The 21,441-nt window shown below is 39.8% G+C and overlaps 1 protein-coding gene across 1 annotated transcript; it reads right to left on the bottom strand.

The window, feature by feature from the left end:
• Nucleotides 1-2,979: 2,979 nt before the first annotated feature.
• On the bottom strand, nt 2,980-20,513 carry LOC131961115 (NXPE family member 3-like). The gene is made up of 7 exons (XM_059326386.1): nt 20,400-20,513; nt 14,753-15,156; nt 11,649-11,793; nt 9,630-9,916; nt 8,088-8,158; nt 3,609-3,815; nt 2,980-3,528 (listed from the first exon to the last, which is right to left on the bottom strand). Exons 1-7 carry the CDS (start codon nt 20,511-20,513, stop codon nt 2,981-2,983), a joined length of 1,776 nt encoding a protein of 591 aa, XP_059182369.1. The 3' UTR covers nt 2,980.
• Between the last annotated feature and the right edge of the window lie 928 nt (nt 20,514-21,441).

Raw genomic sequence — 21,441 nt, 5'->3', positions numbered from 1 at the left:
GGCCACGGGGGCTACTGCCGGTGTGTGTACACTATGATGAGATTCTTCAGAGATTTAAAACTATGCCCTTTAACCTCAAAGTGTGTGTGTGTGTGTGTGTGTGTGTGTGTGTGTTTGTTTGTTTGTTTGTTTTTACTCTTCCTGTAAGTCGCTTTGGATAAAAGCGTCTGCTAAATGTAAATGTGTGTGTGTGTGTGTGTGTAATTAAAATCACATAAAGTTACTGTGTGTGTGTGTGTGTGTGTGTGTGTGTGTGTGCGTGCGTGTGTTTGAAGCATTTGTATGCATGTGTGAGGAGTGTGCGTGCTTACGCGCATGTGTGTGTGTGTGTGTGTGTGTGTGTGTGTATCTGTAACTGTAATCACATCAAAGATCAAAGGCAATCAGATCAAAGCAATCAACAGATTTAACTGGCACCTGTTCCGGCTTAGTGAAAGCAGAGGTGGACAGACTGAAATTTCTGGTCTCGAACAGAAAGCATTTTTGGCAAAACCATAATACCTATCATTGATCTGACTTCACTTTGAGCGTCCTGAGTTCTTCCTGAACGTCTACATATGTTTTTTTTTTTTTTTTAAATAGCTTTGTTAGAGCAATCTAAAAAAACAGTTTTTTTTCCCTTTTTCCGAAATCTTCCTGCGCTTTTAATATGGGAGCCAATAAGGCTGTTGGTGCGTGTTGATGGATCATCTCTGCATCTTACGCCCAAACTATAACTCTGACAGCTTTACCAGAGGATTGTGAGTGAGAAGACAAATTTTCCTACGTTTCTATGTATAAATTATTTCTGTAGAGTGGAGTTTCTGGAGCGCAGTTTTAAAATTTATTTTTTGACAGTTTTACCTCTCCCTGTACACTCTGAGCGATGACATCACACACTCTGACACGAACATTCCGTGCAGTGCAGTGGGCTTTGCCCCGAGCACTGGTCCCTACAGCTATTGCTGTTAGGGACCAGTGCTCGGTGTGATTGCCCCAAGGCCCTAATAAATATACCTTGGTTGCGCTGGTTGACTCCGATAAAGAAAACAAGATGAAGTACAGAAGTACTGAATTTACCTGTCTCCATCAGTCCCGTCCCCACATGATCGCTCCATAAGCGTGTGTGCATGGCGAACTAAATACTATCAACATGTCCAAACACACTGTTGCATTATGCCGTTTGTTAGCCGCGAGCTAACATTAGCTTTTGTTGTGATTGTACCACCGGTGAATCTTGGGTTCATTTGTGAATTTGAACTGATGTGAATTAAATGCAGCAGCATTTGCATCCAGCTCCATCTTAGCTATTTGATAAGAACAACCAGAGATCTCTCCTCCATTTTAAATCTCTCCCAGGATTCTCAGTTTATGACCCCTACAGATGAGTTAATTGGTCAGGAGACCGAAGACAGCGTAGGTGGTCTACTGTAAGGAGCCAGTACTCCTTATCTCTTTCTCTTTCTCCACCACTCCCCAGGGCAGCAACACCTTCTCCTTCAGGAGGGGACCCAGAGGCCTGGATTCACCAGCCCCCCTCCTCCCTCACTCCCTGCTGAGATCCTCTGCATCTCAGGTTTGAGGCCTGCTTCAGAAAATCTCCTTGTCCATAAGAAATTCTGAAATAACTGCAACTCTGATTGTCCCTGCGCACCAAAGTTGCATTCATGAATGCAAAGTTCATTGCAACTGCCAGAGAATCCTTCACCTCAACAACAAGGACGAACAGCAATTTAATTTGCAAGATGGCAAATTATTGAAATTCAACCTGAAACCAAACTTCCTTCCACGCCCTGCACCAGAAAGGATTTCTCCCCTTTTTCAACTGGACTGTTAGTAATGTAACTGGGCTTAGATAAACAATCATCAAGGACTTTAAGTACAAAGGATTTGATCTGTACTTAATGATTTGGTTTATGTGTGTTTTTAAGTATATTTGTTGTGACATCCGTTTAGCTACATCATTCAAAGTTGTATGTTAATCTTGCATTATACAGACAGTCAGTCTTATATGCAACTAACTTTACTAACCTTTGATTTGCTCAAACACTGATTTAGAAATAATAATAATAATAATAATATACTTTAAATTAGCTGTAACCAAAAACACAGTTTTGTAACAACTCACACCTGCCAAAAGGCCAGGCATCGGTTCACAGCTTGAGTTTTATGATCCTTTGTGTGATGAGCTTCACACACACACACACACACACTAGAGATGGTCCGATCAGGTTTTTTGTGGCATCACCGATCCGATCCGAACCGATCGATCACATGGGACGATATTAATATTTATATTTTAGTAACTTTAATATTCCTTCATAGCAGCAGTGGCACTGTGGAAAACAATATGCCAAAATGGCCTCTATGGGGCAGTCAAGAACAGGCAAGAGCTTAATGTTGAAAGTTCAGTCATTTATTGATACTATCCATTTTAAATGGCTGTATTGTTGCATATATCATATAAAATAATTTAACAGGCTAAACAAACTCAAAATGCCAGTCTGAACATTGGTGGAATTATTGCACATTGAACTACAGTACAGTGTAACATATTATTATTGCATAAATTGCAGCTAGCGTGTGTGACATCAGACTCACTCACTTCGAAAAAGTTCCATATGGCAGACATGTTGTCGGTGTGTGTCGGACGGTGCATGCAGGCTGCGTGACCACAACACAACACTTCTTCATTTTAAAGCGGCATCGTTTTGGCGCACTACCGCCACCTTTGGATCTGGCATGTATATGATATCACACCATAACAAACACTTGTAAAGCACATATATGTATAAAGCGATCAGATCGGTGATTTTAACCTTCGATCTGATTTTCCGATCAATCGTTTTTTTTATCAAATTATTGGATTTTATACGTTTTAAGACTTTTTAAGACCCTGCGGATACCCTGAATAATTATATCCAAACCCTTGCATATGTACATGTTGCCACAATCAGATGTAAACTCTTCAATCACCACTCCTCCACTAACAACCAAACATCTAGCTGCCCTTTTGAGGGCATATGTAGGACAAGAGAATGTCAATCATATTCTTAATAATAGGAGGTTGTGGGTGGAGGTCATGAGGGAGGTTGTGAGCTAGGGCCATCTCCCAGGCATTGATCAGATGAACATTCAGCCCTTTGAACATAGCTCTCAGCACCTTATCACGCTGCAATGTGCACCAGTCACTGATGGTTACTGTTTCATAAAGTTTTTTGGGGTTCGCCGTCCGGATGACGACCAGCGTACCTGGAGACCTGTCCAGCAGCCGCACTACCGCCCTGCGGATGTTCTGAAGTCGCCGGATGTAGATCTCCACGGGGAAAGTGCTGAAGTGAGCCCAGAGGCCAAGAACAACAACAGTGTTGATGCCTCCAGTTACATCATCCAGTTCATTGGCAATATAACGAAGTTCAGTGGTTGGGACTGGGCCAAAGCGGATAGGAGGACCATGACAGCGAAACATCATCAAGATGTTGTTTGCATAGTCTAAGGCCATTAAAGGCCCAGCTTGCTTCTGGGTGTGCAGATCAAACCCCTTAAGACCTGAAAGTATTACAGAGAGAACAAATTAACCTGCAGTGGTCAAATCAAAGTGTTTCTAGAAATCCCTGTGGATGAGATACCTGGTAGTGCTGCAATGAAGTGTGTAAACCACTGCCTGATGGTGGAGTCTCCATACATGAGGACCACTTTGCCTTTTAGACACTGAGTGATGGTAGAGGCAGTGTTGAATTGGTGAACTGTGGTGCCATCTAGTGCTCGCCACGCACCCTGGTAGTAATAACCAGAGGGTCCAGATGTCACAATGCTGCTCTTCTCCTCTGGTTGACCTGAGAGGAAGTTAAAGGATAATGGTGGGAATAAAGATTTTCTTGTACACAAATCCCATGAAAAGCCCAAAACCAAGATCTCTTCCTAAACTAGTAGGATAAATTCATCAAACCCATTTAGATTAAAAAAAGGGACCAGACAGGGCTGTCCCCTTCTATTTTCTATATTTATTTAAGCTCTAAATCGGGATTAATCAGGATAATAATATAAAAGGTATAAGTATGCGTGAGCTGAACATACAATTACTCTTTTTGTGGATGTCATTTTATTTATTTATTTATTTTTCTTGATTATGATTGTGGTTATTATCAAGAAAACCATGGAAAATGTCTAGATATCAGCTCTTAAATTAAACACTTATGATAGGGTGACCATATTTTGATTTCCAAAAAAGAGGACAATCGGCACGGCCTCGAGACACAAATTCAGAAAGGCTTCTCGGAGGTTGATGAACATGCTTTATTATGCTTCAATGGTGCAAAATTAACTTCTGTAATCAGTAAAATGAAATCTGTAAAAACTTGTAACAAAATAATAGCTCTCGTAGACTCTTTTCAAATAAATGAATAAATAATATGAAATAATGTTCTAAATATGAACTCTTCTGTTAGAAAATCTAGCTTCAACAATATATCTCTTAATAACTGCAATAAGATAAATAATAGAAGAGTCTCACAAAGATACTAACTTAACAAACAAAAAGGATCTATACTTTTCATCTTTAGTTGTCTTTGAGCTTTGAGCTTTGAGATCTCCAGCCCCTTTTTTAGACACTGAGACATATGTGCCAGCATTGCACACGGTGCACTCCGCCTCCCACCTGTCCCAAGCGGGACGGTACGTCGGAAATTTTTTCTGCAGTTCATCTGTGAAGCTGCACTTACGCTTCGGCATTTCCCGTGCAATGCTGCTCCGCTGTTCGATCTGCCCTCTGTCTGCTCTGCTCTCTGTCTCTCTCTGTGTGTGTGCGCGGCGCTGACCCGCCCACGAGGCAGCCTCTTGGTAATTACGTCTCGCAAAATTGTGTGCAAAGCGCCGGTCAATTTACGTGCACGTGTACTGGTCCTATGAAAAACAGTGAACACCGGACATTTTTGTGAATTTATAAAACCCGGCCGGACGCCCTGGACAGGACGTAAAAAGTGGACATGTCCGCGCAAAAGAGGATGCTTGGTCACCCTAACTTATGAGATATTTTTGTTATTATATTTGTCCAAACAAATACCTTAAGTTGTAGCATTTCAATGAACAAGAAATTGAAGAAAACAAGGGTGGTCTTATATTTTTTTCCCATGGCTGCATTTGGGACGAATGTCACTTTTAATTGGAACCACCTTTTCTCTGGGACCCCAAACCCACCTACAAACTCAAAAACTACTAATACTTCTTTGGAATATTGAGTATAGCAGCCAGAAAGGCAATAACCAAAAAATGGCTTAAACCAGTTCCTCCAACTATTGAAAACTGGTACGACATAATTTATGACATTTTTATAATGGAGCAGATCACCTTTCCATTGAAACACCAGGAAATGAAATATAAAGAACTCTCGGAGAAGTGGAAATCATATATTGCCCTAATACCATTCTGTTGTTTAATTCAATATATGTGATATGATGTCATAAACACCTGTGTATTTACATGTTTGTAATTTAATGCGTTTATTTATGAATGAAAAAGCACCCCATGTTGTTACTTTTTATTTCTTTTTTTTTTGGATTAATAACACACTGTAAAAACGAAAAGATGGATCTTACTGGAAGCTATTCAACTAATGATGTTTGTACACCTGTCTGTTCTATGTGATTGCAAATAAAAAAAAGACAGTTGGATTAATTCACTATTCATTTTGGTATTTTGATGGGATTTAATAATATAATATAGATTACAATCAGCGTCATCCTCTAAAATAAATACTCTCTCCATAATGTTTTTTTTTTTTTTTTTTACAATCACACTCACTACTTACAGACCAAAATGGCATAAAATGGCTTAGTTTGTGCCTTGTTAGAGATTGAAGCCTAATTGGACTTTGCACATACAACCCTTATCTCAAGGGTGTAGGTTTTTATATAGATATGTCCCAAACAGAGATCATGTAAGATTTTTTAGATATTTCATAATCTATTATTATTTATTGTTTACATTTCTTTCCAAGAAACATCTTATAGCATTTATTTATTAGATTTTTTTAAATAATGAAAATAAAGAAAATTCAACATTATGCATTTTTACAGGCCCGAGAGAAAAGGTTAACAGAGACATCCTTGTGCAATTACTTTTATTTGTCAACACCACAATGCCTAAAACTAATAAAAAGAAAAAAGAGGTGTAACAAGCTTATCCTTCGTCATCTATCGCACCAATCCCTCTTTTTTTACCTTGTTCACCAACTGTTTATTCCAACAGCGTTCCGGCACTCGGAGCAAACTCGGAGCGCACAAAACTGAAGCCAGACAACGAGGTTTTGCACTTTAGATCAAGACAAGACAATACAATACATAATCAATATGCACACACCACCAGCTGGAGATGAGTGTGAAATACTTTATATTATGGTGGATAACTTCACTTTGAATTTGCTGATTTAGCCTTTGTCATTAATTAATAAATATGTCAATGATGGAATATATTCGGTTAACGCAACTCCTGATCTCAGCCAATATTTTAGGAGGACAGATTAAAGTAAAAGGAAAGAATCTCTGGAGCAAAGTCATATTAGCAACAAGTCCTCCAAACCATGCAACCTCATATGTTTGTTCATATCCGCAAACACGACTCACAGAAGCTTTTCTAAAACTAGTGCCCCTACTGGTTGCAGGACATCAACACGTCCTCATACATGTTATAAAAGAGTTTAAAAAGTAAAATTATGCAAATGCAGGAAGTGAAGTCATTACGAGGATGACGTAACTTCTTGATGTGACATTGGTAAGGTAAAAGAAATATGATGCACAGAAGTTACATGACTTCAAATAACATTGTTTACTTATATTTCACACGCAATCAGAAGGTTCATGTCAGGTTTGCACTTCAGTGTGGCGTTATTTGACAAGTAGCTCTTTGTCACTGTCTCTGTGTCCCTCTTGCTTATAGACAGCTTTGCTCTGTTTAGGACTATATCTCTACTTCAGGTAGCTTTCCAAGAGTTTTCCTGAAGAGATGAGGGAAGTGTCTGTGAGCTATACAGTTAGTGTGTTTACACACTATACTATACTTAAAATTTGATTTTGGTGTCTAATCGGACTTCTGTCCTTGTCCAACTTTACATGGAAGTGAGAAAATCAAATAACTGATGGGAATGTGTCCTCCTCCTCAACACTGGGTGATGTGTTTTGTTTCAGCGGGTTAATACGGCCCCCTTTTTGGTTGACCTATTACGTCAAAATAAACAGGTGGAGAAAGGCTGGAAACCGGCATTTTCGAACAACAAGATGGATGGTGATTTTGAGGGGCAGACAAGAACGCAGGATCCTGTTGGAGGGCTACAACAGTAACCTGTCTTCGGTTTGACACTTTGTGCCGTTGCTACTGACCCGCTACTGCGACCGGCTTTCTTGAATGTTTCTGTTCCGGGGTCATACACCAGCACGGGGGTGGAGCATGCGGAGCATGAGCACATGCGTTGTCTTGTCATACATGCCGCTGAAAATCTAAGGTGTCTTAATCGGAGTTAGAGAACTCCGACATTAATCGGACTAACACGTTTACATGCACTTCAGTTGTCCAGTTATAGTCGGATTAAGGCAATAATTTGTTTTTTCAAGTGTAATGTAAACGTACTGACTGGTGGTGGTGTCTATAAATAAGTGTCTGAATTAATTAAAATAATATTATGTGTCACTTACATGAAAAAGTGACACATTTGGATTCAAAGAAGTTACATCTAACAATAGAAGGTGCAAAGTGGAATCATGCCGACATGCATGTTCACTGAGCAGATAACATTAAATAAGCAAAGTTGATCTAGAGAATAATATCTGAAAGCAATACAGAATGTCTGAGAGCCTGACTGCATTATATTCTGAATTGTCACCTTCCACCTAAAATGTGTGTTTTCCTTTGAATAAATAACATATCCACCAACACATATGTAAAAAGGCACAAATGCAGTTAATAGGAAATCACTTAAAATTGTCAAGGGGAGAGTCTCTCATGGTAAGTTTTAAAATGTTTTGTCTGCCTGTTTTACTTTCATTGTCTGTAATACATTCTGTTCTGAACTATTATTATCATAGGCAGTGGTGGCAGTTGTAAAAATCATGCTTTACCTTCATTTTTTGGCAACACAAGGACACTGGCAGGTCCTGAAGCAGGAATGTAGACTTTCATGTTGACACCACTGAGGAAAAGCAAATATAATAAACATTTCACTTACACACACTACACAATTAACAACATAAAAACAAAAAAGGCCAACAATCTGAAATGTAGTTAAAACTACAAACAGTAAAAACTCTTTTTGTGAGTTAAAGCTGCACTAATTAACTTTTTTATATGTATAATGTGTAATGCTTGATAATAGTGTTGAACCCACAGATAGTTACCACCAGGGTTTGCCGTTTCCCTCAGCTCTACAGAACGTTGTAGCATCCTTCAGCTAATTGTTTTGGTTTTACAGCCCATAACCTGGGTTGAGGCCCTGTTTTAACAGGTACCTAGACATTTTGCATAGTCACCTTTTTATGCTCATGACAGCATGGGAAAAAATATCTGCTGCAACACACCAGTCTAACTAATTGAGGCTGGATAATCTCCAAGCAGCAACCTCCCAGTCAGGGGGCAACACCAATAGTTGCAAAAGGATGTTGTATTGTAAAATTCAATGAGAAATCACCTTTACTTTTATTGCTTTTTTTTAAACATAGCATGATGTGCAGTTTTTAAATTATGGTCCCATTAAGTGTAAAATAGACAATAAAGTAACATGCTTTAGGGCATTGGCTGCCTTATTACTGACAAGTTGCTACTGCAGGCTTTTATCCATGTTATTGTCTTGACTTTGGCCCTTCACAGAGTCCAAAGACATGCAGCTTCGGTTTAATTGGTGACTCTAAATTGCGATCTACCATCAGCTACTAAATTTCAGATACAGAATGTGTGTCTTTGTCTACTTTCCTCTAGTACACAATTTTACAACGAGTGTCAATATACTGTAGTTGTGAGAATATGTCTGAGTTTAAAATAATAATGATAACTAAGTCGTGTCTGGCTGGGTTAGAAACAGTCAGAGCCATGTTGGTCGGCCTCGATTTTGTTTTGTTGTTTCCCCCAAAAAATGTCATTTAGCAAAAAACAATGCAGGCCTACATATCACACAGTTCTTTTGTAAATCCATGTCATGTTAGACACACAATACAGTACAGGAGAACAACACTGCAGTGGTTCCTTGCTGGCCCAATCATAAGAGGTGTGTATGTTGATTTATTGCGACATCTGCTGCAGGCAAGGCAAACATGAATGTATTTTGACAATCATTCCTTGACTTGAATGAATGGTATTGTTGTGTTTTAAAGTTAGAAGGGATTTGATTCAATATTTTAAATGCAATGTTGTTAGCAGAAATGGTTCCGGACGTCTAACCTTGCATAAAAAACTGATGCAGACCCTTGAGGGATACAATCGAAAACCCTTTGTCTGTAGGCTTGCCATTGCCCTGACTCACTGTGACTTAAGCATGATTTAGCCTCCAAATAGAGTACCTAACCACACCGCAACTTTACTGATTTGGTTCTAGCTGGTGAATGTAGCAGAGCATTTAGCAGCTGAATGCTCTGCTACATTCACATACAGATATTTCCCTGCTTTCTCACCTTTTTAAAAGCTTGTTTTCAAGATTGTTTTTTATGTCTCCCCTTATGTGGCTGACCCTGGCACCACAGCTCAGTTTCTTTGGCTTGTAACAGAACCAAGGTTCGCCTGTACGGGGGTCAGTGTAGTTGCACAGCGGCTGCTGTGTTGGACGTAGGCAGACGTTACAGATGGTAGTTTCAGAGAGTCTGCCTGAGCGGAAGACACTCTTGAAGATAATCCTGTCAGGCTGTTCATTGTTCAGCCTGTTTACCACTGGGATAGCCTCACTGGGGTGGACCAGCATCACCTGATTGGGTAGAGAACCAGAGTTTTCACAAAGGCCAATCAAGTCATATCAATAAAGCTGCACACTTTGACACATAAAAGTACCTCCTAACTTAGAAGAAAATAATGGGCGTCAGTCCTTATTTTAGGACTCCTACATATTTTGGCTGACCGCTGGAGGTCAGCCCTACACACGGGTCTGTATGTCCCTGCTGATTGGTTGAGTAAGTCAGTGAGTGAGTTAAGGGACAGGGTGGGACTGCTCGGGCTGCTTGTCCCCTGTCCTCTTCTACATCTGCAGTGCACGCCTGTTTTCAAACAGGTTGTCAATGGCCTCATAAGGACAGTGCTTTTACTTAACTCATTGCATTTCAAAGGTAATTATTAGGGCCCAAGTACACTGCCCTACAAAGCCTAACTGCAGTAACTACATTTTTGGTCGAAATTGAGTTATAACTAAAAATTAACTCCTTGATGTCTGTTTTATCTTGTGACAAAGTTTTAGATTTCAATTTTGCTTATTTTCAGAGAAATAATGATATAAAAATTGCAGTAACTACAAAATCCAACTCAAAACCAAAGCAGACCGCAGTAATTGCACTTACTGCGGTCTGCTTTGGATATATATACGAATTTAAACATAAAACCAAAGCAGACCGCAGTAAGTTCACTTACTGCGGTCTGCTTTGGTTTTATATATGAATTTAAACATGAATTTCCCGGGGTCTGCTCCGCGCTCCTCACGCGGCTGCTTGAGGATTCTACAACGGCTGATTTCACCCATCTAACTTCTTACTTTGACTCTTTACCTCACACAATACATTTGTTTGAGATGGCACTGCCCAGAGGAAAGAGGCTGGTGGAGATGGCATTAAAAATAAAATATCCAGAATATGGTAAGTAACGATCACAATCACATTATAAAACGCCAGCTGTCATCATCAGCTGTATATGACTTGCAGGCGATGTTTTGGTGTTTAGCTAGCATAAGCTTACCTGCTCCCTGAAAGCTGTAACGTTATCCTCTGTAACTTCACCATCATCAGCGATGCCGTGTCATCTACGTTTTGTCCTTCACATCACAAAGTTAATCCAGCTGGCGGCGGAAAACTATATTAAAAACTCGCCATTTTAGTAACGCGTTTACTGACATTTTAATGCCGGTAATGTGATAAACTACCAAGCATCAAATGAGTGTAACCGGAATTACCGGGGTATCTGTCCCCGTTGTTGACGGAAGTGTTGTCAAGCACTTCAGGCTGCATGTTTGTATGAAAGGTGCTCTATAAATAAAGTTGAGTTAAATTGAGTTGAGTAGTGTGTTTGCAGACTCTCTAAACGCCACCTACTGGTTAGAAATCCCATACTGCACCTCCAATCCCAATACAGGCTGGGAGTAGATATATTGGATGGTTTACGAGAGATTAAGCTTTCTTGGAGCAGCTAAAAAAACATACAATTAAAACACCATTACAAATAAGTTATCTAAATATTGTTCAGTTGGCAGCTAACTGAAATAATGCAATTCGTTCTTACCTAATGAAATATAATTAATATTGAGTAAGTAAAGATGTTGCCCTGAAGGTCAACTTGTTAAAAAAAAATACTGCTGCTACTACTACTACTACTAATAATAATAATAATAATGATAATGATAATGATACTTATAATAATCTTAATTATAATAATAACAATTTAATATTTCTTCTTTTGTTGCAGTACACATTTCTCCAAAGAAATCTCCCCAAGCCAACCAGACCTTGGATCAACTGTTTGCACTCCTGGAAGCTGAATTTGAGCCTGAGGATATGCCTGTAGATGTGCCTGTTGTGCCTGTTGAGCTTGGGGATATGGATGAGATCAGTGAAGATCAAGAGAGTGTCATCAATTCCCATTATCCTGAGACAGAAAATAAACCAAAGATAGGTCAACCATGTGGCCCAACATGTCGGAGGAAGTGTTGGAGCAAAATCACGGAAGAAAGGAGGAAGACCGTGCATGCCACCTACTGGGACATGACCTATCCAGAGAAGAAAGCATTTATTTTCAAGATGGTCTCTCAACGGCAGATTGCACGTGTCACATCTGGTGGTCCCAGCAGATGCAACAAGACCTGTTTTTATCAATTCACCAATGACCTGGGTCATACACAAAAGGTATGCAAGACCTTTTTCCTCACAACTTTAGGATACCATCCAAAAAATGACAGGCTTATCCAAACAGTCATCGGAAACAGCTCCCCATCAAGTTTGATACCCCCCATAGAGCGCAGAGGAAGACATGCCCCAGCCAATAAACTAAATATGACCCCAATTTACCAACACATTGAATAATTTCATCCAACCGTTATCGAAGAGAACATGCCCCCAATCGTAGATACCTCCCAAGTGATGTAACTGTGCAGTTGATGTACAAGCACTTTGCTTCCAACTCCCACTGTTCATATGAAACATACAGAAAAGCCGTAAAGAACAGCAACATCAGCTTCACCAAACTGGGAGAGGAGCAGTGCGAGCAGTGTCTCCAGCATGAGCTCCATGTGAATTCCAAACACCAGGCTGCCAACAAGGACCCCACTCCAGACTGCTCAGTCTGCAAGAAGTGGGAGGACCACAAGGAGAGAGCAGCAAGAGGGAGGCATCACTACAAGCTTGATGCAGAAAAAGATCAGAGTGACAACCTGTCGATCCGCAGCGTGGACCTCCAGAAAGTCATCATGCTGCCCCGAATGCCAGGGGTGAAGACAACCATCTTCACCAAGCGGATCTCTGTTTTTCATGAGACCTTTGCCACAGTTGGCAAGAAGACAGGATCAAAGAAGAAGAGTATCTCAGTGATCTGGCATGAGGGGATAGCTGGGAGGAAGGCAGAGGAGGTGGCATCTGCCTATGTATATGCTCTGCAAAGGGAGCGTGACGTCCCTCATCTTGTCCTGTGGATGGACAACTGCACAGCACAGAACAAGAATTGGTGCCTCCTGACAACACTCGTCAGTATGGTGAATCATAACTCCAACTCCACACAAGACGTAACACTGAAATACTTTGAACCAGGGCACACCTTCATGAGTGCTGACAGTTTTCATCATGGGGTGGAGCAAGAGATGAAAAGGCGCCCTGGGGGTGTTGTTCTTGACTTTCAGGACTTCAGCAGTGTCATTGCATCCTCTAACTCTGCAAAAGTGAATGTGGTGGAACTGCAAAGTGAGGACATCCGTGCATGGAAAGCAGGGCACTCCGTGACGAAGCTCAAGAATGCACCTCATCTAGCAGAAATGGCAGAGATCCAGTTGAGAAGAGGATCAAGGAGCATGTGGGTGAAACTTTCCCATGATCAGGAGGAATTCACAGAGTTGGACTTCCTCATGAAGAAGACCACTCTTGGCATCCCTCAGCAACTGAGGCCTGCAATGAAGGGGGTTGGGAGGCAGAAGAAGGCAGACATCCTGACAAAACTCTGCCCACTGATGCCACCAAACCGCCGGGTGTTTTGGGAGAGTCTTGCCGAAAGTGCTGAAGATGAAGAGTGAGCAGTCAACAATATATATATGTAAATATATGTATATATATATGTAGCTGAGCCAATATGTTGTTTATTTTATTTCTATTTTTATTTATTTTTGTGAACATTCTCAAAAAACCTGTGTGTGATATTTGTTGTGTTTATAGTTATCTAGCTGAATGTCTGTATGGTTCCATTTCACCTGTAGCATAGGGGGACCTTAATTAGGGGTGCACGTAAACATGAGTGACGTAGGCACAGACTCCCGGCAAAACTCCTGAAGCTGTTGTAATGGTAAGATGTGTGTTGGTGCTCTTATCATATTATTTAAGCTAGTTTGCTTAAAAGTGATTTGTTGTGGTTTAAACTGTGAAGATGCAACTGTTAACATGCCCTTGAGTTTTACTGTTGGTCTTTTAAACGGAAAAATGTCCAGTATTTGTGTTTAAATATGTCGGAGATTTCGCCTCATTTGCATATTCTTTCACTCGCTTCAGGAGACACTATGAGAGAGCCTGCAGCTCCGTGTGCATGTACTGACTGTCCCCTGTGCTACTGTTTATAGGTGCGTCAAGGTTTTTATCTGTTCTGTGATGGTGTTGTGTATTATTATATTAGGACTGCATTAGCCAGTAGCCTGACAGACAAAAAATATTTTATTCAAGAATGTATTATTATTTCTCCTTCTGAAAAAGTGGTTTTATTAATTTGTAAATTAGACAAAAATATATTTATTGCAGTGGATATCAGTTTTGTTTTTATTGTAACTGCTGTTATGTGCAACCACTATGAGGGTATACATTTTAGTATACACACTTTTTGTTCATATTAATATTATGTTTGTTTATTTGAGAGAGAAAAAAACTCCTGAAGCTGTTGTAATGGAGACACTATGAGAGAGCCTGCAGCTCCGTGTGCATGTACTGACTGTCCCCTGTGCTACTGTTTATAGAGAATAAATGTGCAGATCCTGACTTCCTGGTGACTGGTGTCCTTCTCTCTATGAGCAACCATCTTAAAGCTGCTACATATATATATATATATATATATGAGAGAGAGAGAGAGAGATGTAAATATATATACATAGATATACACACACTTATATGTAAATATATATCATATATCATATCAAATATATATCATTTTTATTAAATGAATCTGTTTTTGATACAAAAAAAGTTTTTGTAATTTACTAATGAAATGTACAGGAATATCTGATATGTTAATATATTTCCATATTTATGAATTTAATCTGTTTTTGAAAAAAATTTTATTGTAATTTGTTATTGTAATTTAATAAGTTGAAAACATGGTTTTTTTATGTAGCTGTCATTGACTTTAGTTATAAATGTGTTATAATGAGTAGCTGCCATTGAGATGATCCACCACCTGCCCAGCCACACCTGCCCCAAGCTCCTGATTGCGCAGCTGGGCGAGTAAGAAGTCCCCCCCAAACTTCTTGGGACGGTCCTGGAAGTCAGACATTTTGACCAGAACCTCCAGCTGATCCCCTACATGCCACTGTCCTCCTCCCCTCCTTGGGAGAATGGTGAAGGAGCTGTGAGCTGGATCACTGGTCTGATTCAGGGAAAGAGGAGCTGGCAAAAGTGGAGGTTCAGGCCAAGCAATGGTTTCTAGAAGGAGGATTTCCTCCACAGCATCCTCTGGAGACAGTGGCTGGAGGGTGCAGAAGCCTTGATGCATGTCAGAGTCTGTGGAATCTCTTGGGACAGGGATGGTAACCTTCACTTCCTGTTGAAACTGGCAGAGGGGCAAGACACAAGGTGACAAAGATGCATTAAACAAATGTGCTAAAAGCAAATTTAATCAGCAAATATTGTTAACTTTTATCCATAGAAAATATGCATTTGTCCAAAGCATTCAAATTAAAGTTATTTTATCATGTATTTTAAGTTCTTGTTCACTGAAATTTATGTTTTGGGATAATTCTTGTCATTCACTTTTGGGTGACTTTTTCTGGTGAGTCAAGTTACTGTCAGCCTTTTTTGTACCAATGTGGGTTTTTTTAGCCTTCCTGGTGGCAGCTGACTTGTATACTAGGGATGCACTAATTGCACAATTCTGGGCTGATACCGATGTTTAAAATAACAATATGGCCAATGCCCATGTTTTTTGTTGTTTTTCTGTATTTTGTTTTGTTGTTATTGTTCCCCCCTTTTGTGCCATTTGTGGCAACAACTAAATCTTCTATTATAAAATTATAACTGAAATGTCTTTCAGCCCTTCACCACACAAATGTACCATAGTCCCTGTACAAAACAAAAATTGGCCTCTTAGGAAAAACCTTCTCATACAGTGGGCCTCCTCTTTTTAATATGAAATTGTACTTTTTTAATCTCAAGTATTGCGTATCATAGCCTACTTCTTAGTAAGATGCATGCTTCTCTTTTCAAAGATAAGCATCTTGCAGTTCAGTCTATTTCTTTTCTCATCCAAGATGTGAGACGCAGAGCTGAACAGCTGCTCACTGTCCGTACTTGTGCATGGCGTACATATAGGTATCTGCGAGCCATTTTGCCATTTGCAGAAAGGCAGATGGCAGTTAACATCGATACTGATGTGTGAGTGATAGATTGGTGCATTCCTATTGGTGCATTCCTATTCCCTGAATCAACTTCCTGGAACATGCCAATGACAATCCCCTTATCGCTTCTGCTTGCAACTGCTTACAGATTTGGCACTGATGCAAGTTCTACCGGATCCACACCTGCTGGTGTGGAATGCTTTGTTTATTTTGTTGTTGTTGTTGTTGTTGTTGTTGTTGTGAATTTGTGGACATGGTGTCTGATATCTCAAAGAAGATCCTGAACATTGCTGCTGAGCATCCAACAGCTAATGCTCTCATCATACACACAGGAGCCCTTGATGTTGTGAAGCAACAATCAGAGGTATTAAAGCAAGACTTCACTGATCTGATTAACAAAGTCTGATGTTTAAATACTGAGGTGTTTTTCAGTGGACCACTACCAGGAGTTCGGCAAGGGGATGAGAGATTCAGCAGGCTGATGATGCTAAACAGATGGCTCAAAGATATGTGTGCCGCTCAATCAATGAACTTTATTGACAATTTCAACATCTTTTGGGGACGCAGGTACCTCTTTAAGGCAGATGGAATTCACCTCAATAAGGCAGGACTACAGTTGCTAAGCTCCAACATTTTTTATCATTTGCGTCACACACAAGCAGCCTGTGTCAAGGACATGAGGCAAGACGTTCCAAAACATTGGATAAGATGTCGCTCTGGTGAGGGTGCTATGATAACAACGCTCAACTAAAAATCACCGCCCTCCCCCACCCCCTCTGAATCGCCATACCTGTGAATCCCTGAATGACCCTATCTGTGAGTCTGACTGATATGTGCCGGGTCCAGGCTCTGATATCAATATCAAGGTTGCTCTGTTCCAGCAACAGTCAGGGCCCCATGGAGTTCAGTCAGCTTTCTCAATCCCTGTGATAATAGGTAACAGAAAAGGGATCAAACTGGTGAGAAATAAAAAGAGTTCAATTAAATCTGCCAATCTACTGAGTATAGCATGTCATCCTCCAAACTCACCAGCGTCTCCTGTTAAGCATAGACCACGGGCCCTGGACACAAACTCGCCACGGGCCCCTGCCTACACACGCAAACAGTGTGCGTGCAAAGGTGCTCTTCCCATTACGCACATAACAACACCGGGCAACACACAACCACACAAAAAACTGTCATTTTAGGTTTGTTTTGTTTGGCACCTGCCACGTACAGGACGATATATATATATTATTGGAGAGACAGAAAGCTCAAATAGCCAGCCCTTGCAGTATTAATTAAAATATAGCTAACCACCTATTTTTAAAAATGAAACTATCAACCAGCGCACCCAGAGTGTCCCATTAATACTCTCTCTCCCTCGCGCTGGCCAGCGCACACAGACGCACTTACACACACAAATACAGGCACATGCCATGGAGGAGTCATGTTGTAATGGTAATAAACAAATGCACTAAATCGCGCTAATATGTTCAGACCGACCGTCCGACCAGGGGGTCGAACACGGCACTCAGATGCCGAGTACTCAGATACCGGCTACATTCCTAGAAACCACTTACCTAAACCACCGGCCTTTCCCTGGCCTTCGAGGAAAAGTCCTTGATAAAGTAATCACAGTCCAACTCTCTGACCAGTTTGGCCTCTACGGCCAGTTACATAGTGTGGTTTCAGCCGTTTCACCTTTTTCTTTCCACTGTTTTCGTTTAGCTGATCCACTGAGCGCCCACGTCTCCATTTTAAAAACTAATTTTTTTTCAACTTTGACCCCAGCGACCAGCGTATTGTGTCATCACACATTACTGATTTAATATTATAATTTCTAAAGCATTTAATTGATTTTATTATCATACTACATTTTGAAAGCCACATTCATTCCAATGTATTTTTAAATTGTACCAAAAAAAAATTTTTTTTTTAATCTGAAGGCCAAGGGCCCCTATTGGCTCTAGGGCCCTGGGCACACGGCCACTTTGGCCATGCGGTAATCCGTCTATGCTGTTAAGGATTTACATTTAGCTCTTTTAAATATCAGATCTCTGGTTGGCAAATCTTTCTTAATCAATGATTTTATTCAGAAGCACAACCTTGATTTTATGTTTTTAACTGAAACTTGGTTAAGTCAGGATAATAGTGCAGCAGTTCTTATTGAGTCAACCCCCCCAAATTTTAGTTTCTTCAGTGAAGCAAGAATACATAAGAGAGGAGGTGGAGTTGCCACCCTGTTCAAGGACAGCTTCCAATGCAAGAACATGTCTTATGGCCAGTTTGACTCCTTTGAATATGTTGCCATTCAGTTAAAATCACCCTATAGAGCAATCTATTTGACCATCTACAGACCCCCCAAATATGATGCAAGGTTTTTTGATGACTTTGCCAAACTACTGTCTATTGTGTGCATGGATTTTGACTGTGTTGTTTTAGTAGGTGATTTTAACATTCATGTTGATAATCCTGAAGATGGGTGTGCTAAAGAACTTTTAAATATTCTGGATAACTTTGGGCTTTCTCAGCATGTCACAGATCCAACACATAACAGAGGACACATATTAGATCTAATTATTACCAAAGGTCTTAATATCTCTGAGGTTGTGGTGAACGATGTTGCTCTTTCTGATCACTACTGTGTTTTGTTCAAAATGACCACCCTTGCTAATCCTACAAAAGATGAAGCAGAGGTAATCAGGAAACGCTATATAAATGAAAACACTTGTGCATTATTCACCCAGGATTTTACACCATCACCAACCCTGCCCTCAGCTCTAGTTGATGACCTTGTTAACAGTTTTAGTTCCAATGTTATGACTGTTATCGACTCTATCGCCCCAATTAAGACCAAAGTTCTGTCAGGAAAAAAAAAGTCTCCCTGGAGAAACACCACTCTGGTTAAAGCACAGAAAAAAGCATGTAGACAAGCAGAACGCAGGTGGCGAAAGAACAAACTCCAGGTATATTACGACATTTATAAAGAGGGTCTTCGCAACTTTAATCAGGAACTGAAGAATGCAAGGCAGTCATATTTTTCAGAGATTATCAATAGAAACAGTAATAATGCCTGCACACTTTTTTCTGTAGTAGACAGACTGACAAATCCCACAGCATCAGTTCCTCCTGAACTGCTGTCTAACAAGTCATGCAATGACTTTGCAGCCTTTTTCACAAACAAAATATTACAAAATATTATAATATAAAATAAAACAAAATATTACAGATAAGACAAGCAGTGTGAAGCTCCAGCTCAAGAATGATAACACTAGTCTACACTACACCAACACTAGATAACTCTAGTCACGCTAGGACATTTTAGCCTCCTAGATTACACAACACTACGTTTCAAAATTAAAGCCCACAACCTGCTGCCTTGATATTCTGCCTTCAAACTTTTTTAAAACTGTTTTCAACTGCATAGCTCTGGACGTACTGCAGATAATAAATACTTCAAATACTCCAAGCAGGACAGTTTCCACAGACTTTGAAAACTGCAGTAATAAAGCCTCTTCTAAAAAAATCTAATCTGGATTCCACAACAATTAGTAACTATAGGCTAATATCAAATCTGCCATTTCTGTGGAAAATCATTGAAAAGGTTGTTCTTGAGCAAATTCATGCTTTTATGATGCAAAGCAATCTTTTTAACACATTTCAGTCTGGATTTCGGCGACACCACAGCACTGAGACTGTACTTATCAAAGTCTTAAATGATATTCATCTGAACACTGATGCAGGCAAATCCTCTGTCCTGGTTTTACTGGATCTCAGTGCTGCATTTGACACAGTTGATCATAACATACTATTCAGCAGACTGGAACAGTGGGTGGGGCTCACCGGCACTGTGCTACAACTTTAACACTTATCTGCTGTACTCTACTGCCCTTACTTTTTAATTACGCAATGTTTGACTTGTGCTTTTTATTATTTTATCTATTTTCTTATCCTGCTGTATCTTATTTTATCTTATTTATATTTTTATTTCTATTTCCCTGTTTTAATTGACTGTTTTTACTGTTTTCAATTGTGTCTTGTTGTTTTAATGTGTATGTAAAGCACTTTGAATTACCTTGTGTTGAATTGTGCTATACAAATAAACTTGCCTTGCCTTGCCAATGTGTTATTATTTGTAAAGTGTGCACTTTCCTAATAAACTTGACTTTTGAAAAAAAATCCCCTTTTTGGCTGTATTGCGTTCTTCGATTGTCGTAAACTCTCGGGGCGAGGCCTCTAAGCTGATTATATATTAGTGCGTGATATTTACATGACGCTTGTTTTCAGCTGCCATATTTATCAACATCCTATCACTCTCATGCTGTGATTGGCGAAATACGAACGCTTCATGAATCACATGTGAACCCTGTCGTAAGATGATTTATACACTTGGATCTGCATTGGTTTCTACGTTTGTTTGATAAATAAGGGCCATCATCCTGGCCAAACAAGTGTGCAACTAAAACCAGGTTCTCACCTCCAGAACGTCCATGTTGTATAGCACCAAGATTAAGACTGCCACAGCCAGAAAGAGGAAGATGGTGATGAACTCGCTGGATAGATGAGCTCTGACCTTCATGGTAGTCTTCATCTATGGCTGCAGCGTAACACTGTCACCACTTCCTCTGGTACTGGATTAAAAATAGAAACAACACAAAAAACAGAGTAACTTTCATATGTTAAAGAATTTGAACTCAGACGTGGAATTTCCTAATACTTCTACTGTGAAATGTCCAGTTTTGAATCATGGGACTAAACTTAAAGACAGCAGCCACTTTCACTTGCAGTTCAGCAGGATTCATTCCTAGATGACCCTATCATGTACCCAGCCTTCTGTAAAACACTCTAGCCAAGTCCTTCTGTTAATTCGTTTTCACTGTAGACACTGTCTACAGACAAGTGTTAAATACAGGCAAGAGTTCCTTTGTAAAGTACAGATACTGTAGTATCCCCTTGGGGGAAATGCTGAGAAGCACATTGTACATGTAAATGCAGCTTTGTGCATAAACAAACAGTGCACAGTGTACCGGTATCATGTTTCAGGGGCAGAAGGTTTTTCCCCTGAACTGTCAGTCACTTAAGGAAAAACTGAACTTAAACTTTCCTCTGGAAAACCCATGTTTTAGACTTTTTATAAATATTAAATAGCTATTTATTTGGGGGAAACAGAAAATTGTATGTCATGATGTTTAACCCTTGTGTACTCCTAAAAAAATGTAACACCCATTCTCCTCAGGGGTCAAAAAGGACCCCATGACATTAGACTGGTTTTAGGACATGTAGAAAATGATTACCAACTTTTCTTTTTTTTTACCTTTTGAGGCAACGCATGACCAAAAAATTGATATATAATTTTCATATTTTTTTCATTATTATTGGTCAATTTTAGTCAAATATATAAAATATACAGAGCCCCTAAAGGGACATGGTGAGAATAAAACAAAAAATTGATATATAATTTTCATATTTTTTTCATTATTATTGGTCAATTTTAGTCAAATATACAAAATATACAGAGC

Source organism: Centropristis striata, chromosome 22 (assembly GCF_030273125.1).
Source record: "Centropristis striata isolate RG_2023a ecotype Rhode Island chromosome 22, C.striata_1.0, whole genome shotgun sequence".
In the NCBI taxonomy this organism is placed as follows: Eukaryota; Metazoa; Chordata; class Actinopteri; order Perciformes; family Serranidae; genus Centropristis; species Centropristis striata.
This window is presented reverse-complemented; position numbering and strand designations above follow the sequence as displayed.

Coding starts and splice junctions, on each gene's coding strand:
- LOC131961115 (XM_059326386.1), bottom strand. CDS start 20,513: ATGAAGACTACCATGAAGGTCAGAGCTCATCTATCCAGCGAGTTCATC. Junction 15,157..20,399: donor ACAACATGGACGTTCTGGAG/GTGAGAACCTGG, acceptor CCCCTCTGCCAG/TTTCAACAGGAAGTGAAGGT. Junction 8,159..9,629: donor GAAAACAAGCTTTTAAAAAG/GTGAGAAAGCAG, acceptor GCTTTTCCTCAG/TGGTGTCAACATGAAAGTCT.